General features: G+C 34.4%; 1 protein-coding gene across 2 annotated transcripts in view; it reads right to left on the bottom strand.

Annotated features, from left to right (window-relative positions):
* Positions 1-13,963, bottom strand: part of MYLK4 (myosin light chain kinase family member 4) — a 77,667-nt gene that overhangs the window by 24,452 nt on the left and 39,252 nt on the right. Inside the window, exon 2 of one of the 2 annotated variants that reach the window (XM_016156491.2) lies at positions 12,630-12,633. The exons of the other annotated variant lie outside the window; for it this stretch is intronic. Within the exon in view, the coding sequence (XP_016011977.1) occupies positions 12,630-12,633 (4 nt within the window). The remainder of the gene's footprint in view (positions 1-12,629; positions 12,634-13,963) is intronic. 2 annotated transcript variants of the gene reach the window in all.

Here is a 13,963-nt window from a genome sequence, read left to right as displayed (position 1 = left end):
TTATGCTAACTCTGCAAGTTAATTATCAGCAGGAAATTGGGAAGTGTGCCTTGACAAAGAGAGAATAATGGCCAATGAGTGAAAAGAAGGTAGGGCAGTTACTACCAATGACTTTGCCTACCACAGACCTTGGAACAGTGGTCCTGAATTTTAACCTGCCCCAGAGATTTTTAACCAGTAGGCCCAAGTTAGAACCCAAGAACATTTTTCACAAGGTCTATAAGTGCTTCTGACATAAGTAAAGATCATACTTTGACAAAACGTATGGAATTCTTACTCATTATTAAATATCATACTCGAGAAGGTTTTTCTTTGTAAATTCTTTCTTGAAACACCCTTCCCCATTCTTACGCCAAAAGAGGAGTCGATTTTTCTTCCACCTTTCTTGTCCATACATTTGTCATGTATTTATTATATTGTGTTGAAATTATTTTTTTTTGCATGTCTAACACTTCCTAGACAAACTTGATTGATTGATTGATTGATTGATTGACTGATTCATAAGTGAGGAGAGGCTAATGCCAGGTAGTATTTACCAAGCATCTCATCCACCTGTATAAAATATTTTCTTAAGTGTTGCCATAGTGTGCCCTTTATTATATCCTCCTTAATTATCAGGTTTTGATACCTAGCTCCTGTGGCACTGAGAAGTTCTAACTTCCATGTAACACATTTTTTTGGCCCTTACCCTTGAAAAATCTCATTCTTCTTAGATGTTTTAGTAATTCAAATGATTGTGTCACCATTAAAATCGGAGATTCTTTCCTCAATATAGGTAATTAAAGTAAATTAGCATTTGACCACCTTCTCAATATATCTTATTATATATAAAATCCATTATTCATATTTCTACATTGATCATAACTTCTTAACCCATTAGCATAGAGTGACACTTAATATATACTTTTGATGATGGAAAATGAGAAGAGGTTTGAGTTAGGTTTTCCTGCTGTCACATTTTATTTCATTATGATTATGGAACTTAATTTTGCCAGAAGGCAAGAACAAACAGTAGCTGTATCCTTTAAAACTGTCTGATTAAACTTTTTTGGACATCATCTAACCCAACTCTAAAATAAGTGCTAAATAAATGCTTTTGCATTTTATTATTAAACTTCTTTACAATATTTCCAATGGTAGCTAGTCTAATTATACATCACATTCATTATTCTAATGTTCATGCCACAGAATCTAGAAGATATATAAGTGTTTTGTATTCCCAGTTACACAATTTACCACAAAAGAACACAATATTCTAAAGGTTCAAATAAGACAAAGAAATAGAAAACTTTCTAAATCATAAAATCCGCTGTGAATTTGAAGAGACTTTAAAGAGCATGTAACCCAAACAGCTAAACTGGATGAGATTCTATCCAATTTTAACTAATTATAGGAGATTTTAATAATGTTTAAAATGTTTCTTCTAAAAAGGATGGCTATTGAAAATACTGGTGATTTTTTTTATATACTCATCCTTAAAAGTGTAATAAGATATTGTGGCATATAGTCTCAATCTTTATTTTCTCTCATTAGACATCTACCCACCACAATATATTTTTCAAATGTACAAGTAGTTTTCAACATGTCATTTGTTATTATACACCAGTTTTCTATCATGTATGGTAGACAACTATAGATTAATTTTGGTTAGGTAATGGTGTAAACATCGAATTGCTATAATATGGAGTACATAGGTTAAGCAAACTTAAAGTGGCTATTTTTGTTTAAAGAAAAACAAATCCTTCTCAAATAAGACAAAATAATGAACAGGATTAAGAAAACTTTGTTAGCATCTGCAGTATCTAAAGTGACTCTTTAACCTTAGGCTACATAGCACCTGAGAAGAGGTGGGGCTGGCATACTTTCTTGGCTTGTGGAGGGCCCCACTTGTAATTCTATGGGAGAGGAGAAAGCAATGCCATACATGTCATGCATTTCCATAGGACGCAAAAAATAATGCAGACTTGCTCTTCTACCTTCCAGGAGATCGATTGCTAAACTACACCCTGAGTAGCAATAAATAAAATGCCTGCAATGTGGGTATTCCAAGAACAGAATTAAAGTCTGTTTTCAGTTAAGAACCTCATAAAACTGTGCTCCATCTGTGTTTACTACATGCAGCTGCACCTCTCTCAAAGTGCTTAATGAACTTTTTCTTTTTTGTGAATGCAGACTTACATTCAAAAGCAAACACCTTAAGTAAATATCATGAGCAAAGTACTTGTATAAAGCAACATAGGCCAATATATGTTTGCTCTTCCTCTGTTAAATGAGAAGTACTACATACTTCATACTCACATGCTAAGCTATTTCATCGAATTCCAGTAAATAACTCTAAACTGTGAAATGAAAATTGCTGAAGAAAAAAATAAAAGTAACTTTTTCCAACTACTCTGGTCATATCTCATTATTTTCAAGTATTAAAATTTAGGCAATAGGCTAAATATACTTGAATTTCACATTTAATGAGATCAGTTCAATTTGGCATTTAATAATCACTGTAAAATGTTCATTTTGATTTAATTTAGTTATAAGCAATATACTTTCAAACTGACCTCATTATTGGTGGAGTACATTTACACAAATATATAACTTACTATAGCAACATCAGTCAAATCTGAAATTGAAAAGTTCTTCATGTGCTATTACTTTGCTGTTGTTCATTTTCTATTCACTCCCACAAAATTAATCATATTGGCAACAACTGTTCCTATCTAATAGCAAAGTAGTGTTATTCAAAAAAAGTTCAGTTTCCAGGTAAATGTTATTAAAAAAAAAGTGTTAAGTACATTTTATAAATCCTACTTTTAGAATCACCTCAAAAATTTTTTCTGCTAAAAGTTGTTATGATAAATATCAAAGTCAATTACAGTTTTTCTTTTGGATTTTAATGAAAATTAACCAGATGAGGATTATAACTCCTATGAAATATCCACATTCTATAAAATGGGACTCCAGCTGCAAAAAATTCCTCAACTAGAAATCCTAAAATCTGTATTTTTTCAAGTGATTAAATATCTAAGGCTAGTTTATTATATAATATAGAATATATTCTTAATGAAATAGCATACCACTCATACACATTTTATAATCACATTTTTATTAAATATTGCTCCCATCAACACTAATTTAACCAAATTCATGCATGCAGAGTATATAATCTTTCCCCAGATGATCTAATACCATCATTAAAATTTAAAAATATAAATTTTAATAGAATTTATCTCAACTTTATATCTAAATATACTTCCCATAAACAATGTTTTATTTTAATAATTAACTTATTACAATGTTTCCTCACTAAATTCAAGTTCTAATCAAAAACACCAGCTCAGGGATCAAGAAGTACAAATTGCCAGATATAAAAATAGTCTCAGGGATATGAAATACAGCATAGGGAATATAGTCAATAGTACTTTAATAACTATGTATTGTGTCAGATGGGTATATACCTCACTTTGTAAGGTATACAAATGTCTAATCACTATGTTGTACACCTGAAAATAATATAATGTTGTATGTCAACTGTAATTGGAAAATAAAATTTTTTTAAAAACACCAGCTTCAAAATAGAAGTTGAAAAGTTGACAGTGACTCTATTAAAATACCTATGCTTAGAAATAATAGAAATGTGTGCTAATGAGTGATATCGTTTGATGAAAACTCCATTTTTAAAAAATTGCCTTTAAGCATTGTGTTTTACATTCTCCTTCAATAGTTTTATAAATCATTTTTCAGAGGATACCAAAAGTCGACCTTTACTTATCAAAATTTAACTTCACGAATTTGCAATATAATGTAGCCATCACTGTCATGAATTTTGGCTGTGGGAAAAAAAAAATCATGACTTTCTCACCTTTCCATTTCCTCTGCTAACAAACAGGAAAAAATTATCCAGTCTCAAAATACATATTTACTTTGACTTAAGCCATTAGTCTCATTAGTCTTAGGTGACCCAGGAGTAAACCGACTACTCTTAATAGGCTTAGGGATTCTGTCAGCTCTCAGGTTCTTACAAGGGTTGTTGTTTTGTTTATCCTGAGGACTATATGTTCCAGTCCACCTAATCCTTTGGCTTATTACTTTGTACTCCAACTCATAACTAAAATTTCTGGTATCCTCCCTACATGGTTTCCTCAATACAGAAGTCTTATATTGTAGGAAGACACAGGTACATCTTCTGTCTTCAACACCTTAGTATATTTTCCTGCACAGCTCAATATCCTTAAAAACATTGTCTAGTTTCTTTCTAAATTAGCATCTCTAATATAGCACTTCAAAAAACATCTAAAAACTTTGGCCTTCTTCAGCCAGACACTTATCAGATTTCAGACGGTCACCATTCTCTTAGAATATCCTTTGATTTCTTCAGCTTAGACCGTATCCCATTAGTGGTATTCATTATTTATGCATAATCAGAAACTGATAGCTGTGTGACCTTTCTTCCTACTTTAGCCACAATAATACTTTATCAGTCTTCTCTAATACTTGTGAATTCAACATCTATGAATTTTGAGTCAAGATTTATTCCTCTTGGAGAGCTCACCAACACTTTCAACTAAACTCTATACAAATGAATTCAAAATTCTGTCTTTATGCCCATAATCCCAATGATTAGTAGATTTTAAGATTTGGTTATGCTATAATAATTTTGAATTCTATATATCTAAAATAAAGCTTAACATCTTCCATTCCGCATTGGTTTGCCTTTTCCTTATTCTCAATTCTGTCAATAGTGCTATAACACTTGTGTCTTATTTGTAGATCAGCCAGTGAAGCATGGAGGCCCACTCAGAGCAAGACAGAGTCAGACCTAGGCCTGGCACTAGTTCATAAGGAAGCTTACCCATGTTAGGCCATGGCAAGCAACACTGTTTAGACAGGTGAATGGCACCAAGAATTCAACAAGTAAACGCAGCTAAACAAATGGGAATGCAAAGAAACGTTGCTCTGAATTCCAATCAAGAAGATTAAATTTTGACAGGTCTGCCCATGGTTATTAAGGCCCTACATACTGAGCTCAGGTCTGAAGATGCAGCTCCAGTCTCTAGAAGACAGTCTGACAAGTTCTAGATCTAGACTCGGTTCTCAAACGCACAACCAAAGCTTAAATGAGGCTCAGCAGAGCCTAGTCCTAATTTCTGGGGGCATCTTTGGGATGTGGGTACATTCTAGGTGTGGGGACTTGCCTAGGAGACCCATTATGAGAATTCACAGTTCCCATAGGGGTGAGCTATATAGCCATGAACTATGTAGAGGCTAGGATCACCTTAAGTTTTATACAATGGCTTAAGGTACTGAAAGGATCCCAGTGCTTTGCAGAGACACTTGGTTTCCCTCAAAATTCTAATAAGGAGAAATTTCTTAAATAAAAGGTCCCCTGTTTAAGGAAGTACAGAGATCATGCCTGCCTGCATCAACTACTTCACACAATTACTTCACACCAACCCTGTAGGTCCACAGCTCACTGAGGTTGGCCTGCAGGAAGGTAAAGTGCAAGATACCTTGGAAAGGAGATGACACTTATACTTGGAAGTCATGGAAACAGGGTTCAAAATCAAAATACGCATTATAAGACAGCAACTCTCAACCCTATCTGCATAACAGAATCACCTGGAGAGCCTTGGAAAAATACCAGCGTCCCATTATGACTGATTATATACAGATCTCTGGAGTGGGGCTTACATTCTGGTATTTTCTAAAGGCTTAGAGTAGTCAGAATCCACAAATGAAAACATTAAACACCCAGTCAAATTTAAATTTCAGATAAACAACAAATAATCTTTTAGTAAAAGTATGGCTCATACAATATGAGGGACATACTTACACTAAAAAAAAAAAATCATTTATTGTTTTTTTGAAATTCCATTTTAACTGGTACTCTATGTATTTTTTCTGGCAACCTTTGTGACTCTAATGGGTTGGGAAAAATTCCTCTGGGTTAGTCCACTGAGGTACTATCCCTCCAATTTGCTAAGTTTGTCTTAAGTGGAAAGTGAGCTCTGTTGCCCCAGTCAGGGTTCCTCTTTCAGATATGGTTAACTAGGGTTTAGTTCACCAAACTTTAATAGTGTGTGTTGAAGATGTGCGAGGATTTGACAACAAAGAAAATATTGCTCTGTCTTCAAGGAACTAATTGTCCAAAGGTGAAATAAAATAAAACCTTCCATACTTAAACATACATTTTATTAAAATGAGAAGTAATTTTTTTAAACTACTTATTTAAATAGTAATTGACCATGTTGATATTTCCGTTTATAAAGGAAAGTCGTTTGAAGCAAGACTTACAGAAATAAAACCTCTTTAAATGGAAGTATCTAAATACATTCTCAGAAAATTAACAACTTTTAAATACTGGTTCAATGCTTCCCTCATCTATAGGCTTTCTGGCACTGAAAGCCACTTCCAGTTTTGAATGATGCTTTGCTACTGCAGGCTGCTTTCAACTTTGGTGTTAGAAGCTCTTAAGCCATGTGATTCCATAGGAGACTCAAAGCACCCTTTTTAGTACTCTTTAAAGTAGGTGTTTAAAATGTTGAACAGGATGAGACTGAGGGAGAAAGGGCTGAGTCACAGCTGGTATTTTATAGTATCATAAAATATTTGTTACTAATAATGTTGAAGGTACAGAAATCTTCAAGCCTTTCATTTTCCAAATCAGAATGGTAAGTTTATTCTCATTATAATCTCTCTTGCACTAACTCATCTCTAGGTGTGTTTTCTTAAGTGGAAAAGACAAGGTGGACGTGTCGTCAGTCTGCTGAACTGTGCATAACTCTGCATACAACCGTGGACATTGGTCTAGGATGGAAACAGTCACCCTCCGTGTGTGCGACACAGAAAATGAGCTGCAACCTACCACTCCAGGTTTATATCAATTCATTAACTACCATGTACTGAGTATGGCCCTTTAATTAATCACAATTTCACCAGACTCATCTGTTATCCAGTTTACATGTCTCTGAATTTCCCACAAGACATGGTAAGAAACTTAATTGCAGTAATTCATCTAAATCACGGCATTCTCACATCAGCTAGTTTAGTAACCCAGGAGAAAAGGAGATAAGATGAGTTTAGAATGACGTTTTCTTGATAAATGCTAGTTACAAATTTTTCTTAGTGCTTTTGAGGTGTTAGCAACCGCCTAACTTGACCCACAGTTTTCCAAATTTTCTCATTCAATTCTTTTGCCTGTGGCTCAGTAAAGAGGAAATGAGAATAGTCCTTTTTTTTTTTTTTTTTTTTCAAATTTTGCTTTAGTGTGACAGTGGGGAAAAAATTTCTGGTTATCCTGCATGAGCACTTCTGTGGGGTGTCAGCCCCATGGAATAACCATGACTGTGCGTGAATGAGCCTTAACAGGGTGGTATTACCCGAGACGCTATGAAATACAGAGGTGGTTTGGAAAGGCAGTGGAGATAGGCAGTTAATATATAACACTATCCACTAATTAAAAACTATGTTTCAGTAATGTTGGATATTTTGGTTCAAAAAAGTAAGGCAAACTTTAAGGTATATAATTTTAAAGTAGGCTCTCAGGATTTCATTCCAAAGAGCAAGATACAAATGATAATTGTTTTTCATAGTAACTAAAGCTCTTCCCCTCAATCGTAAGATCCTCAATAAAGGGTGCATATTTATATCTTTAAGGGATCATCTCCATCAAAACCAGTTTTTAGTCTATGGTTAGGATGCTGGGTTCTAATTCTGTTTCTGCTAACCAGCTGTTCCCTTGAGGTCGGCATTTCACATCCCAAGAACTATGTTTCCCTCTCAAATGGGCTTACTTTCCACTAGTTCCAAAGATAACTGTGAGCTAAGATACAGTTACACATGTGGAGGCGTTTTGGAAAAAGAAAAGCGATAAAAAAACTAACTCAATTTAGTCTTCCTCAAACAAGCATTTTCAAGTGTCTGCACAAATAGTGTCTGCTCTGAATCCTCCTTCTACTGCCAAAAGAGACGGTTCTCTGTGTCTCTGAATCAAGTCTATCACCACAGTTGAAATAGGAGTGTTCATGCATGACCTTGACATTTGGAAGAGAACTCTCCCTTTTACATAAGAGTTGGCAAGACTCTGTCAGTGCTATTATGTTACAGAGGGGGTGTTCCCCACCCTGAGAATCAGGACAGGATTTAATTGTCAGGAATTCCCTGGGTAGGTAGGTCACTGAGGAACTGCATGGACAGGTGATATAGGGTTTCCCAGGCAGCACATTGTAAAGGTTGTATCCCATATTTAGGCCCAAGCATAGGCTGGAAAGTGTGCTTTGAGCTACCATTCAGCAAAAATTTTGCTTTTATTATTCCTCTTCAAAACACATATAAGTCATGGCTACTTCCACCCAAACTCAGAATTAAGAATAATTTTTCTCAAGTGAAAAATAATAAGAGCCAAAACCACAAAGAGATACCACCTCGCACCCATCAGATGGCTACTATAAAAAAAAAATTAAAACTAAAAAAAATAAGGATTTTGGTGAGGATGTGGAGAAACTGGAAGCCTTGTGCACTTTGGTGGAAATGTAAAATGGTACAGTCACTGTGAAAATCAGTGGTTTCTCAAAAAATTAAACATAGAATTACCATATGATCCAGCAATCCCACTTCTGAGTATATACTCAAAAGAATTAAAGGCAAGAACTCAAAGATATTTTTGTACACTTGTGTTCATAGTAGCATTATTCGCAATAGGCAAAAGGTAGAAACAACCCAAGTGTCTACTGACAGATGAATTGATAATCTGGAATATACATACAATGATGGAATATTATTCAGCCTTTAAAAGGAAGGGAATTATGTCACATGCTACAGCATTGATGAACCTTGAGGACATTATGCTGAGTGCAAAAAGCTAGTCACAAAAAGACAAATATTGTATGATTCTACTTATATAAGGTACCTAGAGTGGTCAAATTCATAGAGACAGAAGTTGAAGAATGATTAACAGGGACTGGAGAAAAAGGGATGAGGAGTTAGTGATTAATAGGTACAGAGTTTCAGTATTGCAAGATAAAAAAGTTCTTTTGTGATGGATGGTAGTGATGGTTACACAACGATGTGAATGTCAAAAAACTGTACATTTAAAAATTATTAAAATGGTAAATTTTATGTTTTGTATATTTTATCACAATTTTTTAAAATAATAAAAGCTAATTTTTATGTTTCACTTTTTGGAAACTTTCTGAGAAGAAAGTAGGCTGACCTAGACAATTGTGAGCAGAGAAAAGTGCATGTTAATGTTTCCCTGCTGCATTAAAGGCCTGAGCACAGATTTTATTCACCAAGGAAGTAAAGAAGTACATCCCTAAAGAGAATCTGAATCAAAGTTTCTGCTGACTTCCAAGAATGAGCTAGTCATGCTTCAAGTGTTTGGTCTGTGGATAAGAATCAAAATCATGGACAAATATGTTCTTCTCAGGTTCATCTTTGCAGAAATTCTTGCTCTTTCCATTTCTGAAAGGACGTTTTTGTACCATATGGAAAATGAAGGTGTTTTCCCTGCCAGAGGAGATGAAATATTTGCACAGTAGAAGAACTCAGAACACATGTGAAACTAAAGTCCCTTGGAAAACCCAAAATTTATAGAACCTTTTCTCTGCTAGCCAAGAGTCCACGGTTTGTTATGCACCCCCACCACCCAGGCTCCCAAGACTACTGCTGCCATGGATTTTAGAGCCTTTATCTCTACTCAAAGATCTCTGCTCCCCAATATCTATTTAAAAAACAAAAACAAACAAACAAAAACACTCCAGTGAGTACTTTTTTGTAAATGCAGAATAACAGAAACAAAAGAATTCTGAGTGAGCACCATTGACTAGCACGTTGGTTAAGATAGATAATTACCTCTTTCCTTACTTCTCTTCCTCTTCCCCAAAAGATTGAGGTTACTACCATGTTGCTAGAACATTTTAACAATTGGATTTGGGACTATGATCAATAATTTTAAATGATCAACAATTTTTAATAATTTTCAAGATATCATAGTTAATCGAAATACCATGAATCATTTTTTTTTATTTTTTATAAGTTAAAAACAACCCTGTATGTACTGGCAAGTAACAAAGTTTGTTTAAGTGTGATCCTTTTTGGATAAATCCTCTAAAGCGTATGCATATATGCTGGTATATGCATAATAACTTATAGAAGAAATCACAAAAAGGGATTGACATTGTATGCTATGGAGAGAGAAACATGAATTGGAAACATAGATTAACTTCTCTTCATTTCAGAGTTTTCTGTACAGTTTGAATTTGTTATCCCATGCTAGTATGTCTATATACATATTCATTCATTCAGGATAAAATGCCAGATATGCTCAGAGGAATAAGACAGAGCAAAGCCTGTGACAGAAAATTTCTTAAAATCTAGTAAAGAAAATTTATAAGTACATTATTAAAATAATTATATTTACTGTAATTGTTTAAGAACCTGGGTTCAAATGCTGACTTGGCCATTTTCTAGCTTTGTGATCTTGGGCAAGCAACTTAACATTTTTGTGCCTTAATTTTCATCTGTAAAATGAGGATAATGCTAGTTCCTTCCTTATGGAGTTTTTCTAAGCATTAAATGAATGAACGTATGTAAAGCACTTAAAACAAGGCCTGGCACATAGGAAGCTCTAAATAAACAATCGATGTTATTATAGTAAAGATACAAGAAAGGTATTACACAAGCATAAGAAAAAGAGGGATTTCTGGGTACTGGATTATTAAAGCTTTAACTGGAGATGCTACTTGAGCCAGATCTTCAAAGAGAAATAGGTTTTTGCCAGGTGAATAGGAGGAAATAGACATTTTGAGAAAAGAGAAAAGCATCAGAAAAGGCAAGGAGATATAAATGCCTGGACAACAGCCCAAAACAGGCAATGTGAACTCCTGAACTTTCCTTCCAGGAGCGTCTCAAGAAAATGAAAAAGAAAGAGCAACCTTGTTCATTTTTAAAGTCCAGTACGTAATGTGTGTAAAGTCTGACCCTTCGTATGGCATTTCAGACTCACTTGTTAAATTACTTTTTTATAGTCTTCTTGGTAGAAGTTCACACCTGATCAAACATCTGTAAATGAGCTTGTATAAAAAAAAAAAATGAAAATCCTGAAATATAAAGCAGATATACCTACAAAGACCTCCAGAGCACAGACATGCAGTATGGAACAAGACTCACATCTCTCACAATCCAATTTACACCTGCTTCTGAGGTTCAGTTATTTACAATATGAAGTATGATATTGGGAAATGACTTTATGATGCATCCATAAGCATCCAAATTTTCCAGGCTGTCCCAAAATTTGAGTTTAGACAGTTACCTTGGTTTCTTCAACTTAAAGTCACATTGGGGAAGCACCTATGTGTTTGAGACTTTGCACTAAGAGGCTTTTTCAAACCTCATTTCAACCAATTTTCACAAGAAACGTATGGATAGACATTATTATTTCCTTCTTCTAGGGGGAAAACTGAGTTCCTGAGAAGTTAAGCAATTCACCTAAGTTCCTGACCAATAGTTTAGGATTTGTATCCATGTCTTCTAACTCCACTTTCAGTATTCTTTTCACTGTTACATGCTATCTCCTCTGTTAGAAATGCCTTAAACTTAGCACTCTAGATGTCAGTATCATGGAACCATAGAGTGTTAGAGACATAAGAAACCTGAATATCTAGCCCTGTGGTCTCCAAGCCATACACTGAGAACTTCCTCATTACGCATTATTCCAGATGCAACCCCAGCATTGTCTATAGACTGACCATGTCATAGATTATCAAAGTAATAGTAAAAAGAAACAAACCAACAACACTTCTATGAACCAGAAGGCTGAGGCACAATTTCCCCCAGGTTTTATAATAGTCCCCGAAACTGTGAAAAGAAGGCCACTATTTCGCAGGTAAAATTATGAATTTGAAAGCAATTAAATACAGTCATTTCTCATTAGCTACAGAATTGAATGTGTCAAATAGTTTAGTATTAACTGACTGTGAAAATGCATGGCATTTTATTGGCCTTGAATTTTTTGCCTGTGCTTAATGATTTATTAATTATAAATGCCATGTATTTCACAGTTTGTCTTTCTCTTATTTTCATTACGGTGAGCCCTCAACATTTCCAAGTTCAAGTAGATGAGAAGTCTGTAAAACAAATTTATGGAATTTATTCAAAAGGAAGCACAAATTTTATTCTAGTTCTGTTAACTCAGTAGTAACAAATTAAGAGCTAATAATGTATGGTTCAAGTACATATCATATAAACAAGCAGCATTTGTAATCCAAAGAATGTTTGTCTTTCTACATATAACTTTTAATTTATATCCTTAAATATTTTCTCTCTTACCCAGAGTACCAACCTACAATCTTGTTTACACTATTTTTTTTTAATTGAATCCTCTCCCTGCCAAGTAGAACAAAGGTTAATCTTAACCAAGTCCATTATTATTCATCATAACTTAGTAAACTAATTACAAATTAGTAAAGTTTGACTACATGAGGTTTTACACTGTAACTCGCTAGGATGCCAGTGGCTCATATTTAAAGAAAATTTCAATTATTTTTATGCTAGTAGCCCATTTTTGAATAAATAAAGTGAAGTCAAAACTATTGCTGTTATTTGTATATGTCAATAGAACACTTTAAGTTCAAAACTCGCCTCCACAAAGTATCCTTTCCTGCTTACTCTTACTCCACACTCTGCTCCTTCTTTAAATACCATTAAAATGACAGTAAAGGAACTTTTGAAATGGCCAATACACAACACACACATGGAGTCAAAAAAGAAAAAAGAAAAAGCAAGAGAAGAGACAACAGTAATAGAATTTTGGAAGCTGGAGACACATGGATAGGTAGTAATCAACTAGGCATAACCAAAAAATCTGTATATTAAGACAAGAGAGAATATTGAGAAACAACTTGAATCATCCCACAAAACCCTCATAACCTCACCTGGAATGCTTCAAAAAGTACTGATCCCTATATCCTATTCCCAGAGATTATGGTTTAATTGGTCTAGTGTGTGGCCTGGATGTTAAAATTTTAAATTTGCTAGGTGGTTCTAATATGTAGGCAGTATTCGGGACCTCAGTCTTAACTGAAGAACAGAAACTTAAACTAATGAAACAAAACAAGTTGGAGAAAACAGAGATTATGCAGACAAAATAAACCTTGTTTAAAAACTCATGAAAAATTGATCACAAAGAAAAAAGAATTTTAAAAATGAGGGTAGCCTAATGCACTTTTGGGATATCAAGCAAACCAACATTCGCATCATTGGAGTACCAGAAAGAGAAGAGAAAGAGAAAGGGATTGAGAACATATTTGAAGAAATAATGACTGAAAACCTTCTTAACTTGGCAAAGGAAATACACATACAAGTCTAGGAAGCTCAGAGAGTTCCAAACAAGATGAACTCAAAGAGGCCCACACAAAGTCACAACATAATTAGAATTCCAAAGGTTAAAGACAAAGAGGGAATCTTAAAAGCAGCAAGAGAAAAGCAGTTAGTTACCTATAATGGTGCTCCCATAAGACTATCAGCTGATTTCTCAACAGAAACTTTTCAGGCCAGAAGGGATTGGCAGGAAACACTCAAAGTAATGAAAAGGAAGCACCTACAATCAAGACTACTCTATCTAGCATGATTATCATTTAAAAGCAAGAGACAGATAAAGAGCTTCCCAGACAAGAAAAAGCTAAAGGAATTCGTCACCACCAAACCAGTATTGTAAGAACTGTTAAAAAGACTTCTTGAAGAAGAAGAAAGAGAAGGGAAAAAGAACATAAATATAAATAATAAAAGGTCAATACCTATGTACCTATCAATAATCACTTTAAATGTAAATGGATTAAATCCCCCAATCACAAGACATAAGGTAGCTGAGTGGATATAAAACAGAACTCATACATATGTTGTCTACAAGAGACCCACTTCGGATAGAAAGACACACACTGACTAAAAGTAAAGAAATGGAAAAAAATATTTC

The sequence above is a fragment of the Rousettus aegyptiacus genome, unplaced genomic scaffold (genome assembly GCF_014176215.1).
Source record: "Rousettus aegyptiacus isolate mRouAeg1 unplaced genomic scaffold, mRouAeg1.p scaffold_m13_p_1, whole genome shotgun sequence".
Taxonomy (NCBI): Eukaryota; Metazoa; Chordata; class Mammalia; order Chiroptera; family Pteropodidae; genus Rousettus; species Rousettus aegyptiacus.
The sequence above is the reverse complement of the archived record's forward strand: the minus strand, read 5'-3'. Positions and strand labels throughout refer to the sequence as shown.